The sequence below is a fragment of the Scatophagus argus genome, chromosome 17 (genome assembly GCF_020382885.2).
Source record: "Scatophagus argus isolate fScaArg1 chromosome 17, fScaArg1.pri, whole genome shotgun sequence".
Lineage (NCBI taxonomy): Eukaryota > Metazoa > Chordata > Actinopteri > Scatophagidae > Scatophagus > Scatophagus argus.
The window spans coordinates 1,955,116-1,976,752 of NC_058509.1; the positions used below are offsets into that span (position 1 = coordinate 1,955,116).

At 45.7% G+C, this 21,637-nt stretch overlaps 2 protein-coding genes across 4 annotated transcripts; both read right to left on the reverse strand.

Moving 5' to 3' along the window:
- Positions 1-2,142: 2,142 nt before the first annotated feature.
- slc2a3a (solute carrier family 2 member 3a) lies at positions 2,143-15,179 on the reverse strand. Its single transcript, XM_046418371.1, has 11 exons — positions 14,905-15,179; positions 14,449-14,579; positions 8,889-8,990; positions 8,486-8,646; positions 7,240-7,480; positions 6,981-7,143; positions 5,775-5,962; positions 4,918-5,022; positions 4,728-4,826; positions 4,275-4,478; positions 2,143-3,999 (listed from the first exon to the last, which is right to left on the reverse strand). The coding sequence occupies exons 2-11, from the start codon at positions 14,458-14,460 to the stop codon at positions 3,682-3,684; spliced, it is 1,593 nt and encodes a 530-aa protein (XP_046274327.1). The 5' UTR covers positions 14,461-14,579; positions 14,905-15,179; the 3' UTR covers positions 2,143-3,681.
- Positions 15,180-16,377: 1,198 nt separating this feature from the next.
- On the reverse strand, positions 16,378-19,677 carry LOC124074630 (cytochrome c oxidase subunit 6B1-like). Of its 3 annotated transcripts, XM_046417742.1 has the most exons (5): positions 19,567-19,600; positions 18,851-18,965; positions 18,660-18,726; positions 16,973-17,073; positions 16,378-16,528 (listed from the first exon to the last, which is right to left on the reverse strand). In XM_046417742.1, the coding sequence occupies exons 2-5, from the start codon at positions 18,902-18,904 to the stop codon at positions 16,475-16,477; spliced, it is 276 nt and encodes a 91-aa protein (XP_046273698.1). In that variant the 5' UTR covers positions 18,905-18,965; positions 19,567-19,600; the 3' UTR covers positions 16,378-16,474. The 3 variants fall into 3 exon arrangements, with proteins under 3 accessions (XP_046273698.1, XP_046273700.1, XP_046273701.1); XM_046417744.1 differs by lacking the exon at positions 18,660-18,726 and having other exon boundaries at positions 19,567-19,677; XM_046417745.1 differs by lacking the exons at positions 18,660-18,726; positions 19,567-19,600 and adding an exon at positions 19,378-19,517.
- Between the last annotated feature and the right edge of the window lie 1,960 nt (positions 19,678-21,637).

Below are 21,637 nucleotides of genomic sequence, written 5' to 3' on the forward strand. Positions count from 1 at the left end.
AACGTGCAAGTCAACATATAAATAGTACTCTGTTTAAAAATACATATTTACAAATGAATACTTAAACTCTCCAGTCTTTGTACAGAGAGCAGAGGGTTTTGAGTTAATACATGTGCATAAAGTGGACGGCTATGGTTAGCAGTGTGCACCTGGGCTCACATATCGGTTTCAAATCCTTTCACATACTTCTGTGATAAGCTGAAATCAGCAGCAAACCAGTTAGTTTGAACTCTGCAGCGTTTTCTTTGTTACTTCAGTCTAAATGGCCAAGTGAAAAACAGGCAGAGCGTTTTGAATTTCGTCAATTTCATTTCCAAAGTGTAGAATATACAGAATCTACGTGGATGAAAAGGTACCCAATCACAGCCCAGATGCCAGAAAAAATGCTGGCACTGTATGTTTCTGCACAACAGCATTTCATCAAGCGTTCATTTCATGTTCAGATTGCATGTTCAGGAGCTGAGACCATTTCAAAAACACAATAAACTGGGTCATTTAAGGTGAAACCTGATCCTTTCCAAAGCCCGACCCAGTGTTTTAATGCCTTAACCTAACTAGACCTTCAGCAAAGCCTTGTCACAACATAAAACTTAAAATGTAAACTTAAACAAATGTAAAGTTTAAACAAAATCCCTGGTTTTCAGAAATGCACAGTGCCAGCATTTAATGTGGAGATTTGGACAACAGTGCTGCCGATGAGTGGATGAAGTTTCACTGATTCACCTACAGACAAAACATGAGAACTTTTTCTGAACCAGAGAAAACCAGAGAAAACCAAAACCAAATCCCTCCTGGCCAAAAGCGACTTTTTAGGTTTCTTTACAAGGTTATTAAACACAATTCTCAATCGGTTTCTTCAATTTGACCTCAGGGGAAAAAGGAATGGGATGAGCATAAATCTCTGAGCTATTTAAAAACTGTAATATCACAAAAGGCAAACCCGACTGGGTAAGCCGAGTAATAGAAAGCATTTTAAATCCATATCCGACTCAGGTTTGGATAGCGTTAGTGCCATATGGAAGGAGCAGTGGGTGTAGAAGTCTGCAGGAGAGCTTGTATACAACACTGAACACTACTGTGAGAGAGGAGCGTACCACACACCTCCTCCAGTGCAAACACAGTACATCACTATCATCCACAAATACAGCAAATACACAACGAAGCCACGACTCCGACCACAATCTGTCCCCTCACCGCGACAAACATTCATCTCAACAAGCTCAAGCAGAGTCGACCACTTCAATTACTTGTCAAGATGAATATTTTTCCAGTGAAGTCAAAAAGTAAATAACAAACAAGTCAGTAAATAATTTCCCAAACTTCATGAATTGCTGTAGATTTTCAGCCTTTTCCACCACAGTAATTCACACAGTCATCACACAATATAGAAAATATACTTTGTGTCTTACACTTAAACAGCAAACAAACTGTATAGTGTTTGTAATACATGAATCTGTAAAGGCTGACAGTGCTACACATGGCTGACTTGACAGACAAAGCTTCACAATGTAGACAGCATCTGGACCTGAAAAATAAACCAGTGATTTTAAGGGCCAAATTATTTTATAATTTTGATTTAAAGGTAGATTTTAAGAGTTTAAGGTCCTAAACATTTTCCAAGAATCAGTGTAGGGTTGTTTGAGTGAAAGACCACGAGATAGTTGAGCTAACGTCGCCAACAGACAAAGAGACAAAGGCCAAGTTTCAGTAAATCAGCATCTTCCTTTTATAGTTTTTGCCTTCTAAATTCACCAGTATAGCTAGTCCTGCACTGCCGGTCACGCCGCCAGTCACGTAATGAAACATATCTGGGTTTCATTTTGGAATGACAGCCTTTGATTTAACATATAAAACTGAAAACTCACAGATTCTGGATTGTTTTCTAAGATTGAAATAGTCAACACAATTGAGCAGCCATAGTAGTCATTACTCATTAACAGAAGAATAAATAAATAAATGAACCAGATTAGATATTCTAATCAAACAACAGGAACATTTGTTCGATTGATTACATTGTTTTGGTTGAAGTTTCTTTACTGATCTCACATTTTACACAACTCTGATCTATTCTAATTACAGCCTGGCCATATATATATATATATATATATATATATATATATATATATATATATATATATATATATATATATATATATATTGCTCAGGCAAATGTATTCTTTAATTACTATTTACTTAATTTGACATAAAGCGCTGCTGTGCTCGATGATTCCTGTATCAGTGATTGTGGCTCTAATGCTTTGCTTTGCTGCTTAACTGGTTAACAAAGTGCATCTAAACAGAGAGCAACAAATGAGATTTACAGTCTTTAACTCTCAGTCAGTTCAAATCTCTGAAGGTTTACTCCAGCACAACAGAACAGCTACAGACTCATTCAGCTTCAGCACACGGGGCAGGTCTGGAAAGCATTAGGATAATAAATTTGCTTTAGTGTATTATAATTATATATACTTTGTACAAAAATTGATTTCTAATAAATACTCTTTCTCTTAAACAAAAAATATGCATTGCACATTTCCCTACTGTGATCTACATGTGTAAAACAGTTCAGCCAACGTGTTTTGCCTAAAATTCTTAAGCCACAGTCATGATTCCAATAGCTGTAGTTTTCCAACACAAAAGGCCCTCTAGTAAAGTAATAATCCACAAGGTTTAACCACAAACTAACACAGCATTTATATATTTACCTAGAGATAAATTAGGCGTGACATTCGTGAAATGGATCTGAGCACCAACTTCACCCACAGAAAATCCAAAAACAAGCGGGACAAGACCACGAAGCGAGTGGCGGACGCCGAGGGCGGCGCTAAACTGAACAGAGTTGTGGACTACAGCTTTAATCGCTTTCAGGCTGAATAAACTTAGCTGCTGTTAATTTCCTAAAGAAACACATTTGAGGTTACATGTGTTCACAGGATGGCAATTAAAGTTCGGTGCTTTGGCATTGCTTAAAAGCTCTCAGGCTTGTCAGCTCATATCCAACATCTGAAGGCAGAGCTTCAGTAGGAAAATCCCCTTCTTAGGCCTGTGATTGGAGAACACTTCAGAAAACGCACAGCAGGAACATAATTAAACCTGACCAGGTAAAACTATATCTACCAAGTTATATTGCACTAAAATATCCACTATGACAGGAATACATGAAAAAAATAATTGCATCATCGCTGTCCACGTCACCTGACTCCTTCTACATGGACCTCACCTCATGTGGAAACACCTGCACAAAGGCTGCGCCATTGTCAACACACTCTGCTTCTAGTCCCCAGTGACGTGCGTCTTACCTGAACCTTCACCTGTTAGTAACATTAACACAACCTGCGGCTGCCGTGTTGTCCTGACTAGACACACAGATGTCTTGAAAAGGACTCATCCTTTTAATGAGTGTAGCTTAATTCCTAGGAACGTACATTGGATTGAATCTGCGGTTTTGTACAGCGACTGCTTCCCGTTCACAGTTTGGGAAGAGAGGATTTAAAAGAAGGAACTGTGGAAGCAGAAAGCATGACCTTTTAAAGGTCAAAGCCGGGTCTATTACAAAATTAAGTAGATTTTATTGTTCCAACTTGTGATAATTAACTGCAGTTTTCAGCATCTACGAAATCTCTGTGATTCTTCCTTCGTTTTTAACCCCCTCCACGCATTAAAGTGATGTCTACAGAAGCCCTACACACTATCCTGCACCGTGGAGTTTGATTTATCTTCAAGGGGTGTGGTTTCAGCTGGAGGAGGTGCAGCTGCTGCCGGTGCCTCCACCAGCGGCAGCTTCTCTTTCACCGGCGAGGAGGGAAGCGGCGCGGCGGTGCTGGCGCTGGCAGGAGGGTCCTCGACAGACGAGGAGGTGGGAGGCGGGCCGTTGCCGAAGCTGCGGGCGATCTCTTCGAAGGTCTTGCCCTTCGTCTCTGGGACTTTAAGGAAGGTGAAGATGAAAAAGATGATGAGGAAGCCGGTGAAGATGAGGAAGACCCAGGGCCCGCACCACTCCTAAGGAAACAACAGAGAAGAGTCAGACTGTTGTAGAAGTAACCGCTTTTAAATATTCAGAGGACAGAAAGGACAAAGAAAGATTAAGGAAAAATGATCTAATTTAAAGATTTTATAAAGTAAATGATTTCAAAATGTGAGTTCAAACCAAAAAATGAAGAAAGAGAGAAAAAGAGAACAAAAAACACTTAAGATTTGGTACAAGAAGACAAAGCAAACGAAGAAAAGATGTCCAGCCTAAACCCAAATCCATTCAAACCGGGACGGCTGCTTACCACTAGCTTGGGGAAGCTCATTCCAACCAGAAAGTTGGCTGTCCAATTGCAGCAGCCAGCGACAGCCATGGCAGCTGGGCGGGGCCCCTGGGAGAACAGCTCAGCCACAATGAACCATGGGATTGGACCGGGGCCCAGCTCAAACATGGCCACAAAGAGCATGACAGCAGAGATGGCCAAGTAGCTCATGGCGGGAATGTCCTTCTGCTCAGACAGATGGAGAAAAGGCCAGAGAAAAAAACATTTAACGATTATTATGATGAGTTTGTACATTTGTTTTAGTTCTATTCTGACAGTTACTCTCTGGCATTCCAAAGCAGCTGATACAACGTCATGCCACAGAATTAACTTTATTTGTACATATTTTGTGTACATTTTGTTTCGCTTTGTGCGAGGAAGTGAACTGTGGCTGTTGAGGGTGAATAACTTCAAGGCCGGCACGGCTGAACTCACCAGCAGGAGCGAGATGGTCATGACCAGAGCGCTGACCGCCATTCCTCCCAGTCCCAGGAGGTGCAGAGTCCTCCGCCCTGCCTTCTCCACCAGGAAGAGCTGGAGGACAGACACAGGAGGGGGTGATGCACGCTGCTGAATGCACACAAACACGAGCAGGAAACGGGAGGAACGCGGCGACATAACTCACAGAAACGACGGTGAAGATGGTGTTGACGACTCCGGCGCCGATGGTGGCGTAGATGGGCTGTTTCACGCCAGCGTCATCAAAGATACCTGTCGAGTAGTAGAACACCTGCGGGACACAGAGAGGATGGAAAACAAGATTAAGATTTACATGTTTTAGAATTACACTTAATTAAATATGTTACTGTCCCGACCGCCATCTGGAATCGCATTAACGTGTGTCTTAACCGTGTTCAGTCAAACAGCAACAGCTTTAGGTATCTGCTGTAAATGACACTCAGCTTAGAAAAGGTCCAGTCACATAATCACATTCAGCCACAGTGTATCAAAACAAAGTCCATCCTCAGCTTAACTTTTATTTGCTGAATGAACTTTCAAATAAAGTAGTAAAGGTTACGTTTATTTTTTTGAAGGGTCGGGTCTGGTTTGACTTAAAATGGCGCCATCTTTTGGAGGTTTTTCCGGGAAAACCACAGAGTGGGAGGGATTGCATATCTCACCTGGCCTGGGAACATGTTGAGATCCCCCCAGGGGGAGCTGGAAATAATACTGGGCGGGGGGACGTCTGTAATAACCTGCTTAGCACTTCCATTGTGATTGGACCCCAGATAAGATGGACGCTTTTGATTTACTTTATCATAATAGGTGAGATCAGATGATTACTTTATGTAGTACACGTGTTAATTATCTATCTTTAAAAAAAATGGACCACAGAGCAAGTAAATGTTGCCAGGGCAACAACTACTCCAAGGTAAGAATAGATAAATCTCCATGTGTGAAAGTGTGTATTTTTATACTGTCCTCCGTGTCTGTGTGTGTGTGTGTGTGTGTGTGTGGATGTGCTGCCTGTTGCTGACTCACAGCGTTGATCCCTGACAGCTGCTGGGAGAGCTGCAGCATGACGGCGATGAGGAGGGGCTGCCGGTACGACGCCGAGCGGAACAGCTCCGGGATGGTCACCTTCTTCTCCATGGCCATCTTGGCGCTCTCCTCCTTCATCTCCTGCAGGTCTTTGCTCACGTCCTCGCTGCCACGCAGACGCACCAGTGCTGTCGACAGGACAGAAACACAAAGTGAGTCTGTGTTCGTGTTGGCACGGGAACATAAAGGCAGAGAATAGATGGAAAATCTCTGCCTGCTGATAGGCTGGTGATGCTGAGTGTGTGCGCTGACATACTGGCGTAAAGAATAAGCAGAGCAGGAAGCAGCGGCTGATCACTGTGACTTAATACAAAACTGTAAAGTCTGACAGCAGCCGAGCAGGTTCTCAACGTTCACCAGAGAGAGAAGGCCGAGTGCTGAACACCACAGACACCACACAGTCACACAGACAGACCGAGACCCTGACTGTGGAGCCTTGTGTTTGTGAAGGGGAAGTGTGTCAGTGCTTCAGAGTCCATGAGCTGAACAGATGCCAAAACCTTCTGCCTGTTCAAGGACTCTTCTATCATCCCGACTCACCTGATCTCACCCCTGTGTGTTTCTAACTGCTGATTTATCTCTTTTCCTTTCTCCTTGATCTTTCTCTTTCATCCTGCTGCTCTTTTCTCTGGTTTCCATTTATGGGATCTGAGATTTTCGTTCGCAACAAGCAGAAACAACAACGGCTGCAGCACGTCAGCTGCTCCGTGAGATAAACCTTCACTGATCCCAGAGGGAAATTATTTAGCATATATCATAAATAGTAACTGCTGCTGTCCTCGTAATAGTCGGTTGCACGGTAGTAGTAATAGCAGTAGTACTGGCAGTATGCATGTCAGCAGCAGTTCCAGTAGTGACAGAAACAGCAGAAGGAGATGTACAGTTAGCTGTGGTTGTTGTAGTACAGGCAGCAGCAGTGCCAGCAGTGGTTGTAGTAATAGTATCAGTAGAAGCAGTAGCAATAGTACAGCAGCAGTACTGGCAGAAAGGACACCAGTAGTATCAGTAGAAGCAGTATTATTGCCAATAGTTGCATCAAGAATACAGCAGCAGCAGTACCACTGCCAGCAGAAGCAGTATCATTGTTAGTAGAAGAGGTAGTACTGTAAGCAGAAGCAGTAGTACTGTAGTAGTATCAGTGCATACCTTTGCGTGCCTGCTCCTCCTGCTTGAGGTTGATGAGCAGGAAACGAGGGCTCTCGGGACAGAAGGGCAGCAGGATGCACTGCAGCACAGCAGGGGCCACGGTGAGGGCCAGCAGCAGGGGCCACAGCCTGTCTGAGCCCAGCAGAGCCTCCAGGCCAAAGATCTGAACACCGAGAGGCACAACAGCTGGGTTAGACTCACAGGAGAGCCAGCTGTTTGCTGACTAAATCTCAGGTTTGTCAGGGAGCCTCCTGCTGACCTGAGCGATCAGGATGCCCACCACCACGCCGAGCTGGTGAAGAGTGCCGAAGGCTCCTCTGAGGGGAGTGGGCGACACCTCGCCCACATACATGGGAGTCAGGCCGGTAAAAAACCCGCAGAACAGGCCGATGACCAGGCGGCCGGCGATCACCATCTCATAGGAGGAGCAGATGGTGGAGAAGCCCATGAGGAGGCCACCGATCACCGCTAGACTGTTCACCAGGAACATGGAGCGTCGCCTGAGGAGGAGGAGGAGGAAGACAACGAGGGTGGGCGACAGAGTTTCTACGCTTACAACATTTCTTTTACAATTTTTTTAAATTATAATTTATTAGATTTCTTTAAATGAGAAAATGTGGAAGGAGGTTTGTGGTGGATGGAGAAGTTCACTGATTATCAGGTAAATCACCTGCCTGAGTGTGAGTGAAGGTCAGGAGCTTTCTGGTCTAATTAGCTCACTGACAGATGAGTGTTAGGCTGGTTTTACACTGCAAACATCTGTGCATTTACAGTATGTGCGAGGGCGGGTCAAGAAACTGATTTTTCTTTTATGTTAACTGTGATTTATCTTTTCTTCAGCGTTGTGGATTTTATTAGCTGCATATTGTATATTTAAAGGAACACCTCATCATTTAGGGAAAGTCATTTCTTTGCTTTCCTATCAAGACTTAGATGAGAAGACCACTGACGCCGTGTGTGTGTGTGGCGCTGATTAGCTTAGCTTAGCACACAGGCTGGAGGCTCCCTGGTCTAATTTTGTGAGAAAGTTGTCAAATTCTTTTAAATGTGAATTCTTTGCAACTGTCAGAAATGTGGAAAGAAATGCGTAAATAAAAGCCAAACGCGTTTCCACTATGAACCTGCATTTCTTCAACAGGAAGTGGAAGATATAGTGATGAGTGTGGGCAAAACAGTCTCATCCGAGAGAGGAAACAGGATTGTGATTTGATGCAAAGAGGCGAATGGAGGAACGAAGGAACAACTCTGGGAAACATTAGAGCCGAGCAGCAGGACTCGATGCAGACACGCTTCATATCCTCCATTAGGACTAATGTGTTGTGACAGGTCAGCTGAACCACACAGGAAACACACAGAGCCATTAAAGGAAAAACAAAACAGCCAGATATTCTTGACAGTGACATTGAATACAACCAGCAGGACTGACATGAACAGGTTTAGATTCTCATCACAGAAACAAAAGTTTTACACGTCAGCTGGTCACACTGAACACATTTAGTTCCTACCTGCCAAATCGGTTCGCCATGACTCCCACGCTGAAGGAGCCCACCATGCCGCCCACGCTAAAGATGGCGACGGAGACGCTCCAGACGACGGTACAGACCCCAGGGCTGATCGGTCTGCCATAACGCTCAAACCAGGTGTCGTTGAAGAAAGATCGCAGTTTCTGAACAAACAGAGCGAAGATCTCTGAAGTTGCAGGAAGTTGAAATTAAAAATACAATACTGCAATACTGGAATATATAGTTTGGTCTTTTCCTAAATTCAAGCTGTCTTCTAAACAGTTTCCCATATCTGTGACATCACACAGGAGGGTTTGTGGGTGTTTCCCTTTACAAACACCTGTTATTCACAGGTGAAGAAGGTGCAGACTTCAGGTGCAGCTGCAGCCAGGCACTAATCACCAACCTGCTCCGGAGCGTTGATGACTCCTGTGTTGTAGCCGAACTGCAGAGAGCCGATGACAGCGGTGCCCAGAGAGAACAGGAGGTAACCTGTTACCTGCTTTTCCTGCACAGAGGGAAAAGGCGGGAGAAAACAAACCAAACGGAGATCAGTGCGGGGATGAAGGGAAAGGGTGGGAGGAAGAAGAAGAGAGACAGTAAATGTGAAATCTGAGCTCATAATCAGATTGTGAATCGCTGCACTGTGCTGCTGACGCCAAGCAGGTCGATGAAGCACACAAACAATAATATCAGGTATGAGACAGTGAGGTCACGGAGCCACGCAAGGTTACTCATCAAAGTGTGGCTTTAACTCGTGTTAACGTCACAGGATTTTTCACAACTAAAGCGTTAAGTAAGAAAACCATGAAGTGACCTGCTGACCTTAAACCGACATGAAGACACAATCAGCTCAACGCAGATGAGGTCTGAATGCTGAAGCTGCTGCTGTGAGGCCGTCGTGAGGCTCCCCGTCCATCTGTGTAATCTATGTATTAAAGGAGATCACATGTGGCTGTCTCATGGTTCACGGGACCACAGCAGCGTCTTTCTCAGCGTGTTGAAGCTCTGTGGATCGACAACTTCCTGTTGTTCTCTTTATTCTTGTGTTGTGTTGCATTCGGGTGATGTTTTCGCCTTGCTGTAACTCTTGCTGCTGAGCATCAACTTGTTGTCCTTTAGGTGTCTTTGTTGAGTTTGAACCGTTTTTCTTTGTCTTTGATGAACTTTTCCCCCCAAAATAAATTAATTCCTAAAAAATGAACACCGTAATTTAGACCGAGAAAGTTGACATAAAATCATGTCTACGTCATCACGTGTTTAATTGATTCGCTTTCCATTTTTCCTTCTTGAGAGACTGTGACGTGATGTGTGTTCACAAGCACTTTTTAATAGTTCTGGAAAAAGACTCTAACAGTTTATTTTAATCCCACACATCCCTGGTGACCAGTCTAACAGAAAGCATCAGGATTATTAATCCAGGAAGTTTCTGGCTGCTGAATTAAAGGTCAAAGTTTATTAAACTCGTCTTGATGGATGCGACATATGAAATCCCTGGCAGGTCATGTTGGGTCACAGCAGTAGAAATTAGACCAGTGCGTGTGTGTGTGTGTGTGTGTGTGTGTGTGTGTGTGTTCCTCCTGAGGTCCGTCATAAAGAGACTCGGTGCTGACGGGGCAGAACGCGCTGCTGTCATATGAGACGGCGCAGAAACCTGGACGGGCCTCAGGTGGGCCGACGTCCTTGGTGTGACAATATAAGAGCGAGGTCACACAATATTAGCTCGGACTGCACTCCTCAGGATCTGCTTTGGCAAAGCTGGGTGTTGGCTGCTCTGGACCAATCAGACGATGAGAGGGAGAGAACAGGTGACGAAGGTCAGAGGATGGAGCTCAGGATGAGTTCTCCTACATGCTGCAGTCCATACATGACGGTGGAGGCCTCAAACGGAACATCACACCTCAGATCAGCAACTACTGACCGCAGCATCTAAGCGTCCAGCCTCCTAACTGACAGGAACAGGAAGTAAAGGAAACGCACCAGGTGGTACAAGCCTGTAAAAGCTGTGACTTCTGACTTTTAACTGAACCACTCAGTAACACAAGTCAGAATTCAGTTCACCGTAAATTTAAAAGTGCTGACGTAAAAAGCTTTCAGACAACACTTTTTGTTTGCCTTATCAAATGCCTTATTGTTATTGATTCATCTCTGCGTGCATTCGGCTGATTCCTACATAGCAAAAACACCTTTAACAATAATCCACCTTCTTTTCTTTTCTCTTCTTCTTCTTCTTTCACTGAGTGAATCATCCACTTTGCGAAATCTGGCTAAAAGCAAAGGTTTGTTTTGATCCTTTCCCGCTCTGAGAATTAATGGCCAAACAGCCTGTTGCGTTGCCTCGTTCCCTGAGGATGCGTGAGTGATCGATAATCCTGAACGGCGCCGCGTCCCTCTGGGTGTGTCTGGCTGTTTGTGCCGTGTATGTCAATAACGGCGATGAATCCCAGAATAAAAGTCTCATATTTTCTCTCATAAATAAACTGACGTATTTCAGTGAAAGCGACTTGCAAAGACTTTATGAGAGGAGAGCAAAGTGACGTCACGGCGCCTCGACCTGCTGGATCCTCCAGATGTTACAGATGCTGAATGATGAGCTGCACGTCTTTGGTTTTAAACCACGTAAAGACGCAGCTGCAACACTCTCGCTCTCAGTGTGTTTGCCTGCAGATCTGAATTAAAGTGACTTCCATTATTCTCTGAAATGGAGTTTGCTGGCTTGCAGCACTGATGTACTGTAGCTTCAGTGAAAAATGACTGTACAAAAATATTATTCGCGTGTGAGCTTATCTTAATACCACAGCCGTAATTCATCACAGATCATGACCATCTGGGATTATCAATATGTTATAGAGTATACCTTACCAAGAGGTTCAAGAAAAGGCAGGAATGTGGCCTTCATCAAACACGCTGTGATTTATTTAACTACATCTCACATTCAGTGTGGCTCCAAAGATGATGTCTGTGCTCCACGAAGCGACTCAGCAGCATCTTTCTTTCGACTTCCTCTGCCTGGCGAATGTCTCTCAACACCAGTTTGTAATTCAGACTCGCTGTGATTTCTATTCACTCAGCCCAAACTGAAATAACTCTGATGACCTAATTCTCACCGGAGCCAAAGACAACATTATGCAACAGCTTAAAATCAGTGGAGTTCACCTTTAACTGCGAGGATGAATTTATTAAAGTCAGCCAAAACGAAAGAAAGAAAATGAAGTAAACTCTGAAGAGCCAAAAACAGCAGTTTCTCAAACTGAGGCTGGCTCCATCCCCATAGACCTCTATGTTAAAGCTTTAAAACTTTTGCCCTTGTTTCTGAGCATGTAATGACTTTCTAACGCGTTCTAATAATCTCTGACTGACACAAACTCCCAGCTGATCCTTCGCCATCCGTCTGAAGTCATCGCCATCACTGAGGTTAAAAGCTAATCAAACAAGACAGAAAGAAAAGAGCCCTGAGCGCGTCACAAGATCCAGATGCAGCTCAGATCTCAGCAAACCATCTACCAGCTCAATGACACACACACACACACACACACACACACTCTGCTATGTTTGCCCTGAAGCTCACCTTCCACTTTCCTCTCTGCTTCCCTCTTTGACCGTGTCCGTCCGTCTCCGGGTTTTCTGTCCAGTCACAGTGACTCAGTAGAAATTACAGGTCACATGACGGCACCCAAAACATCTCAGGTAAAAACCAGTAAGGAGAGGGTGTCGGTCAAAGCCCGACGCAGCTGTCTGTCTGTCAGGATAAAGTGTGACGTACACACTCCAGTCCTGGTTAACCTTATGAACGCTTGACGTTTGCTCCCTCACAGCTGAACGAAATTTCCTCGTCAGCATCCACATTCAGCTGGATTTAAAGCGTTTTAATCCCACGGCTCCAAACACGAACACTCCAACACTGTTTGAAGAGCAGCAGGAACGTGATGAAACAGACCGGCTGAGGACGGTTCACCAGGCAGCCCGGGACAAATGCGTTACCATGGTAACTGTTGTCACGGTGACGGAACGGGTTCACACACACAAACCCAGTCTGAGGCCTTGTGTGTGGACTTCAAGCATCAACACTCAGACTTGACAAAAGAAACAAAAGGGATTTTTCTGCATCTGGAAACACCGGAGATCAGTCACAAACCTACAGGTGTTTCACTACAGACGGCCGCCATGACTCATGTGGTCGTATGGCCGCCATGACTCATGTGGTCGTCCTCCACTCCCATCAACAACAACGCCGTCTTTCTTCCTGCCTCATTTAAGCTCACAGTCTCTATTTTCATCCATCCATCCAAGACTGTCCATTTAGCTCGCTCGCTCCGCTCCCTCCCAACCTCCGTCTCCATGGCAACAGCCTGGAGGTGACAGTTTTATTGACACAGTGATCACAGCACAGGAGCCATGCAAACACACACTGCTGACCCACTTGTGGTCCGAACCAGCCAGCACAGTTTCAGCTGGGCTGTCGGGTCAAACCAGGAGCTTAAACGTGTTGAGCTGCTTTGGGTGATAGAAAAACGTTACAGGCCGGACTTTAGCGTGAGGGTCCCACTGCGCTCGGGTCGCGTATTGACGAGTTGATCGATATTTGGCACGAGCCATGATGACAGGACGCCCTTCAGGGACACAAGAATGTAAATAGTGACCCCGCCCCCCCCTCAGAGTGTGGAGCTGAACCTGCTGCTAAACGAGTCCGAGGACACTTTGCTTCTCCCTGAATTTGGCTTTTGTTGTCGCCTGTCGCAGCTTTTTACCACAAACTTCAACAACAGTTAGAACATCAACACGACACAACGACAAATGATTGTAGTGCAAAGCAGTTAACACAAAGAGCAACATTTTCAGCAAACGTCCAGAGAACCAAAAGAAACACAAGCATTTTATGAGGGCTCCACCTGGAAACCTCTGGAGGGTTCAACTTAGGAGCCAACACGAAGGCTTGGAGACCCATCTGTGAAAAGTTCTATCCAGAACAGCTTCACCTCCTCAGGGTGAGCAGCCACACGACAGTGACCCGAGCAAAGGGTCCTTCAGAAGCACACGGTTCTGGGTGGAACCTCAGCCCTTATTTTCTGCCTGTATGTTTCCCAAGCGACAGCTGACCCACAGAGCGATGAGAAAGGCTTTTCCTGACACGCTCAGTCCGTGAGGAAGCTGTCAGCACCGTCACGAACTTTTTCTTTTGGTGCGTCTGCTTTACGGGCTGCAGAACCTTTATTTATGGGTTCTGAACCTCTGAGTTCATCTGAGATCAAGAGGAACCTGAGCGCAGCAGATCCAGACAAACCGTACATAACAAAGGCGCATGCGCAGATCACTAAGTACGTTAGGTCCATCTGATTTTCTGCAGCAAAGCCCAGAGGAAGACGGTGAAGACACGCTCACACGCGTACGGGCACGCAGCAGCAACGTGCAGAGAGACGAGTGCGCAGGCGCACTGCATTCTGGTCCAATTTGTGCCGCTGCAACTGTTGAAACTGGAGTGCAAGCCTTTATGATGACACGTTTATCATCCAGTCCAGTGTTTACTGCGCTGCTTCGCACTGAGGGAACATTTGCTGCGTTCGTTGTTATTTAACTCGTTTTTCCTGTAAACTTCCACCATTTGTTTCCCGGCCTCTTTCTCATTCCAAAACAAACACAATCCTAATCTCAGACCCAAACTTAAACCTTGTGAAACGGAAAAGTGAGGGAATGTTTGCAGCCACATCTGGAGCAGAGTGACTGAGTCACAGCATCAGAAGTGAGAAGCTTCCCGTGCAGCGCGTCGTGTTTCCGTGGAGGCTGACTCACTCACCCACTCAGCTCTGCTCGGACACGTAGCCTACTTCACGTACTGCTTCTGTTATTCGGAAATCACAGCTCTTGAGTTGTAAAGACAGACTGAAGCTGCAACAATCACTCGGCTGTTTTTAATAAGCAAACATCACTTCCTGAATCCCAGCAGAAACGGACGACAGAAAACCACTTGCCTGCCCTTCCATCGTCTGACACGCAGCCGGATGATCACCAGGCAGATTTCAGTCGAGCTGAGGGGTGCAGAGAGGAGATCTTCAGGTGGTGGTTAAGAGCTTTGACCGTACCCGCCCGCCGGCGCTGACAGCTGCAGGAAAAGGAACACACCTCATATAGGCGCTGTCCAAGGTACCAGCCGACTGAGCCGGGAAGGACACGACCGCCTTTCCCGCCTTCCCAACATCAAACCAATCACTAATAATCGATACCATGCATTTCACAGAGGATGCTAGCAGCTATAACGTGAATGAAATAAATGGAGGTGAATTTCTGTCCGCTAATTTCTTTCTGTGTCGGTCAAACTGGCGCTAGCAGAAGACTTTTCACGCCCCCGCTCTTTTTATTGATTTATTTTTTTAAGACCGCAAACCTGTGCAAAAGCAACACCAAGCGGACGCTAACCTGCCACTCACCTGTCGTGACTCCCGGGCCGGACAAAGGAAGCCCTCGGTGTGCTGCGGCGGTGCCTCCCTCCTTCTGCTTCGTCTCATACACGAGCTGCGAGGAGAACCGCACGTAAAAGCACGCACTTGTTTTCATTACTTTCACCCCCCATCAACCAATCAAAACCCGAAGTGCTGGGATGTCGTGACGTTGCTCCGCCCCTCCGCCTTTACGTGCAGAATTCGGTGAGCGTTTGGACATCATCGCCGCATCCCGTGAGCCGAGGCGGCGCCCGTGTCCTTCTATGGTCAGCTCAGGTGACGAAAGAGTGAGCGCATGCGCGGAGGGGTGGTCCCAGAGGGTCGTGAGGGGAATATTGTGACCCCCCTCCCCCCGCCGCATCCCTCCCTCTCCCTCCTGTGTCATCCTCGCCTTCCCATGATGCCTCTCGCGGGCGACCTTGACAGGACTCGCTGGATGACTTGGCGCTGGCGCTGCGGATGCTGATGCTGATGCTGATGCAACGCGCTGCGTTGCTGAGGCAACGGGTCATGCGGTGCGGCTCAGATGATGCTCCAGACGTTTCGCGCTGCAGTGACTCGGAGACAGCTGACTGCGCGTCCCGGAGGCAGGTGAGCTCGTCTCAGTCTGTCAGAGCAACATTTCCACACTCATCATGAACTCATCAAAGCTCCAGAAGAGCTCATGAACGGAACTCACACAGTTTGAATTCTCAACTTGTTGTTCTGTTTGGATCCAAAAGTGGTCAAAAAGTTATCCCAAACAAGCCTATGTAATGTATTTATACTTTCTGTGTGTAATCTTCCCTTTCTGTCACTTCTTTGCGTTGCAGTTATTTCCTGTGTGTAGAAACAACTGTGACTTGATTTTATTCTTTCCTTTTCTACTTTAGACTTTGATTTCAACCCAAACACAAACGAGTGACTTTCACCTTCCTGCTCTGCGCGTCAGCCATTTCACGTTTAATCAGCCTTTCTGTTGCAAATGGAGAACGTAAGGACAGAAAGTCTCAGACATTCAAGAGGCCCTCTGATGCAACTTTATGATTTCAAGCTGCATAAATAAAATCTGTTTGCTTTGTAATTTTTTTTATCATTTATGATTATGTATTTGACTCAGTTTGCTGGAGTCCGTCTCATTCTGTTGGTACACGAACGCGTCCTCATCTTCTTCACTTTCTCATCAAGAAACAGAGCAGGAAAACAAAACAAGCGAGCCGTCGGTCCTGCTGGCGCCTCCATCAGGCTGAGCCCTGCGGCCTGTGAGGATGTCAGTATGAATGATGTGATGTTTGCTGCCTGCTAATTAAAGACTGCACTTTAATATTTAATATCTGACCAGTGAACTGCACTCTGGAGACGCTGGGCGCTGCTCAGAGGTGCGGTGCTTTCACTTTTCAAAATAAAAGCTCCCAAAGATGCAACTGATTTTTCAAAGCGATGAAGGCACACGTTCAAGGCTGCGAATGTTCTCTCTTCTAGAATTTATTTAGTCGCTTCTGTACAGAAAGAGCAGATGCTTCACATTAAGATACAAGGATGAAGACAACCGGAAAGGAATGGAGAGGAACGCGGCCGTTCAGATCTTTCCAGGAAATGTTCCCGCCTCCAGCTGCTCGTCCCATTTCCGGACCTGAAGGAAAGACGACCAGAAAACAGGAAGTCAGTGACGAACAGAGACAGACACAGCTGGACATCAGACCGGGACCGGACGCAGCCTCCACACCTGAGGGCCAGTTTGAAGACAGGGGACACAGTACGGACGGGGTTCATACAAGCTCTGAGGAGGACTACGACTCCTGGGACGAGAAGACTCAGCAGGTGGAGACTGCAGAGAGTCGAACATCGGCAAAACCACATGTAGAGACGGAATATTTTCACGTCCTACTCGGTCAGTGGAGGATTTATTTCAAACCAGGATGCGCGTTTTACAAATGAGTTAACAAGGCAGTTAAACTCATCTCAGTTTGCTAAGACGAGACAAACCGGCACAATGTGGACGAGCAAATCTGGTGTCCAGTCCTTCACACGGATCTCTACAGGTGCCCACCATGAAGACGCACTCGGTGCAACTCACCCAGCTGATGGGACAGAGGCTTTTGTAGACCCTCTGGTACCAAACGCAGGGAGACGTGTCCTGGTCTTTGGTAGCCAGAGCTTTGTTACATCTGTGGAAATCTGCAGAGGAGACAGGACAGACGGAGAGACAGAGGCGAGACAGACAGAGAGACAGACAGAGGAGAGACAGACAGAGGACAGACAGACGGAGGAGAGACAGACAGAGACAAACAGAGACAGATGAGATGTTGGATCAGGACCTGAACAGCCGGTGGTGAAGCCTGATGTGGCTGCTAATCACAGTGAGACATTAATGAGTCGGTTTCAAAACCCAAACAATCAATACTTTCTATAAGCTTCACACAGTCGAGCTTCAGACTGCGTGAAGCTGCACACCTCGGGGTTCTTTCACACCTAAACTTTATGGGTGTGAGATAATATCAGCAACACCTGTGTATGACAGCATACGGACTTTCAGTGCAAGAATGAGTGTGAATTAATATTCCAGTGTGTCACGGTGACAGGAACAGAAACGAGGCGTGAACCGTTACTGTACGTCTTCTTCCTGTCTCCACCTGCGAGTCATAACATGTGCTCCATTTGCAGTCTAATAATGTTTATAATCAGTTTAATCTTCGTTTGCGATTCAAACACGAATGTGCTGCATCAGAGTCTAATTTCCCCATGTGGGTCCTGATGACGCTGATCACCCAAAGCGTCCAATCAGTGAGTCGCCTGTCGGTCTGTCTGGCCTCATGTTTACGCCCAGTGGGTCATTTTAAGTGAAATGAAACCACATTACGTTCCCGTTTCGGTCTGAACCGAATGAACGGAGCTGCAGATGTGAGAACAGCCTCAGTGTGCCATCCTGAACATCTGGAATTACGTTTGGGCTCTGCAGAGTTTAGCTGCACCGCACTTTGATCAGCGACGAGTGAAACGACCCTCAGTGACGAGGCCTGGCCAAGAGTCGCGACTGAAACCAAGCTGGAATGTGGCCACACAAATAAAGACATAAATATAAAGGCAAGCACACAACAAAATCCTGATTCGGAAAAAGGTGGAGACAGAAATATTATTACAATAACAGAGAGTGCAATTAGCCATCAAACACACAACAAACATAACGTGCAATTTAATGTTTTTCTTGCATTATTTCAAATGCAACAGCAGGAGGAGGAAGAGGAGGAAGAGGAGGAAGAGGGGGGAGAGGAGGGAGAGGGTGAAGAGGAGGGAGAGGAGGGAGAGGGTGAAGAGGAGGGAGAGGAGGGAGAGGGTGAAGAGGAGGGAGAGGAGGCTTCAATCAGACTTTGTAGGTAAATTTGACATTTTTGGCAGTTGATTTCTTTAATCTCTTAGCCTCACAGTGAAATATGTGATATGAAAAGTATAAAAACGTCTAATCAAATGAATCACTGGACGAAGACAAACTGCGTGTCTCCTCCTGAAGTTTCCGTCCCCCTCGTCTCTCGAGAAGACACCAAGTCTACGAGATGCTCAGCGTTGTGTGACCAGATGAAGAGCAAATCAAGACGAGACAAAACACACGAGTGGCGGCAGAAGCCTGAGACACTCGTGCGCGTCTTTCATCGCTTTAACCTTCAGCTCCACCAATCACACGCTGACATTAAGCAAAAGGCTTAGACAGAAACTTAAGAGCAAAGCAAAGTGACTCCCAGGCAGCTGTGACCTGCGTCCATCTTTACCTTCTGTGGTTAAAAGCTCAGGTTGGATTGGGCTTGACAGGAAGCGAGGGACCTGCCCTGCATTGGCCTGACACAAGGAAACACGCACACATTCTGTATCAGTGGCAGCATAACTTAGGAGGAAACCTTAAGAAACACCCGAGGCATTACACTTTAGCAGCCTTGACTGGGCCTCCGCCTTATGAACTTACCCAGATAGTTCTGGAAACAGTTGCGGGTCTGGTTGGTGTTGGGAAAGCGGGCATCGAACGGGGCCGTCCTGTAGTTCTTGATCTTCTCCTCAAACTGTTCAGACATCTTCAGCTTCTGAAGAAGACCAACAGCATATGAGCAGAAGGTCAGCGCTTCTGCACGACAGCGCAGGGCTCTTGTTCTAATCCCCGAAACACACAGCAATGAGCGCCGTTTCTTCAGCTCTTGGTCACTGTGTTGAATGCCGAATTTACCAGATGACTTTTCTGACTGGTAACAGACTTCAGTTGTGCTCTACAATGTTGTATTCATCAATAACACAGGAGAAATAGAAAAAAAACGGCCTTTTCCAAAGGGAGTTCGGCACGCGTCTGAATAGAACAAATGATGGAGCGTTCTGATTTAATATGAAGGTTGGCACTAAAAGACCATAAACAATCAGAGCGGCTGTTTGGCTGCTGGTGAAGATGAAGAACAAAAGCTCATCCAAAAACACTCTTTCATTAAAATATCGAGAATTATTCACCTTGTCGCTGAAGAGGTTAAGTTAACGTTAAGCCGGGATCAGCTGTTACTCGGCGTTTGAGAAACGCAAGCGGACACTTTCTACATTTAACCTTCGTGCCACAGATAAACACGTCAACGACAAAACAAATACGTTCAAATAAATCATTAACAGCGTTTTAATGAAGCAGAAAGCCCAAAAACTATTTACCTTTCAAAATGAAATTGCGATGATGTTAACGTTCGGCGTCCTTTAATCTGAAGGGATGCTTAGTCGCGGTGCATGCCGGGAAACAAGAAATAGCCTCAGGTAACCTTTGAAAAGGCAGCAGCGCCACCTGCTGCCCACAGCGAGGAGGTACAATACTTCTACAAAAAGGTAAATATTTGGAATCTGAAAAGCCGAATTTCAAGAAAGAAAATAATAGAAAATATAAACTAAACTCTAATTCAGTTAGTTTTAATTAGTTTTTAGGGCGGGTTGGCTAGTTTTAGTTAGTTTTCATTTTTTACTAAATGCTTAGTTTTAGTTTAGTTTTTATTAGTTTTAGTATTAGTTTTAGTTTTTTCATACTTTGGGTCATTTGTCAGGTGCAGGATTCAAAAAGATCAGAGTAAGTATTGTGTAATAAAACTCAACAGAAGATACCATTTAAAAATGTATTCTGTTACTGTTTAACAACCAACCGTCCACAACAACCATAACAGTCCACAGGATAGCAGCCTTATGTGCAAAATGAGTGTAATACTGCTTCTGGGGTTCATGGGGGGCTATACCCCATGCTTCCAATGTCTCATCAATGCAGCGAGCAATAGTCTCCCCAGTGTGTGGATGCTCCATTCGGTGTAGGTTAAGCAGAGCATGGTAAACGCGGCCTCCAGGTGGATGATAAAAACATGCTGACACACCCATGAAAGATGCTGTTAATCCTCTCTTGCTCCAACCATCCACACAAAGGGTCAGTTTCCTTTATGATCTCTTTCAATTTGTGCTTTGCTTTTTCCATCTTAGCTCCAAGAAGGTTATTCACTCGTGCAGCACCGGGTGATTTGAATTTTGGCTCGAGTGAAAAGCTAAATTTTTTGAAGGCAATGGAGTCACACAGTCTCGTAGACATACCTGTCTCAATAAACATATTTACGAGTGCATCTTCCCGCTTGTAGTGTTCCTGCGTGTTAACTAGCCAGCAGCTATTTGGTCGTCGGTGAAAGCAGTCCATTATGGTTGTCTCCTCCTTCCCGGCGCTACCTGGCCGGGATGTTGCTTCACTTTCAGGGGAGCTACTTAGAGACGCCACTTTGTTAAGGTACTCGCCATTAGCCTTCTTGTGCAAGCTTCTCAAATGGACTTTAAGATTCGTGGGGTTTTTTCCCTTGAGGAGTATTCCACATATTGTATCACCTGTTTCCACAACAATGCACTTGCTTTTGTCTGTCGCGCTGTCATATTCAAAAAAATCCCATATCGGACTCTGCCGCCTTCTCCCAACTTTTGATGCCATTTTCTTGCCGTAGAGTGGCGAAGAGAAGCCGATTCTGACCGACTCTACGCGAGAAGTGACGGGCCATGAGATGCAGTACGGCGCCGTATGGCGCCGCCAGCTCACGTAAAATTGCTTGAGCGAAATAAATCGATTTCATATCAATCGACAAAGACGAAAACGAAGGGAATTTTATCTATAATTTTAGTACGTTTTAATTAGTTTTGTAATCACACAATATAGTTTCAGTTAGTTATCGTTTTTTTCTTTTAATTATAGTTTTTATTTATTTCAGTTAACGAAAATGTTTTTTTGATTCTAGTTTTCGTCATTTCGTTCGTTTTCGTTTACGATAATAACCTTGCTTCAGACAAAAATAAAACAGCAACAACAAAAGTCAAATCAACAACACTGTGAACAAACATTTACAATAAATAAGAATTATAAACTTATATCAGTTTGTAATTAACTTAAGTCCCCTTTCTCCTCCCCTCCCCTCTCTCCTTATTCCTCTCCTCTCCTCTCCTCCTCTCCCCCCCCCCTCTCTCCTTTCCTCCTCTCCTCTCCTCTCCTCTCGTTCCCTCTCCTCTCCCCTCCTCCCCTCCTCTATCCCCTCTCCTCTCCTCTCCTCTCCCGTCCTCTCCTCTCCTCTCTTCCCCCCCTCCCTTCCCCTCTCTCCTTATTCCTCTCCTCTCCTCTCCTCCCCTCCTCTCTCCCCTCTCCTCTCCTCCCCTCTCCCCTCCTCTCCTCTCCTACTCTCTCCCCTCTCTCCTTATTCCCCTCCTCTCCTCTCCTCTCCTC

Coding starts and splice junctions, on each gene's coding strand:
- slc2a3a (XM_046418371.1), bottom strand. Junction 8,647..8,888: donor TCATCAACGCTCCGGAGCAG/GTTGGTGATTAG, acceptor CTGTTTGTTCAG/AAACTGCGATCTTTCTTCAA. Junction 5,963..6,980: donor GGAGGAGCAGGCACGCAAAG/GTATGCACTGAT, acceptor TCCTGTCGACAG/CACTGGTGCGTCTGCGTGGC.
- LOC124074630 (XM_046417742.1), bottom strand. CDS start 18,904: ATGCCCGCTTTCCCAACACCAACCAGACCCGCAACTGTTTCCAGAACT. Junction 18,727..18,850: donor CTGTTTCCAGAACTATCTGG/GTAAGTTCATAA, acceptor TCCTTGTGTCAG/GCCAATGCAGGGCAGGTCCC. Junction 17,074..18,659: donor TGAGCTTTTAACCACAGAAG/GTAAAGATGGAC, acceptor TCTCCTCTGCAG/ATTTCCACAGATGTAACAAA.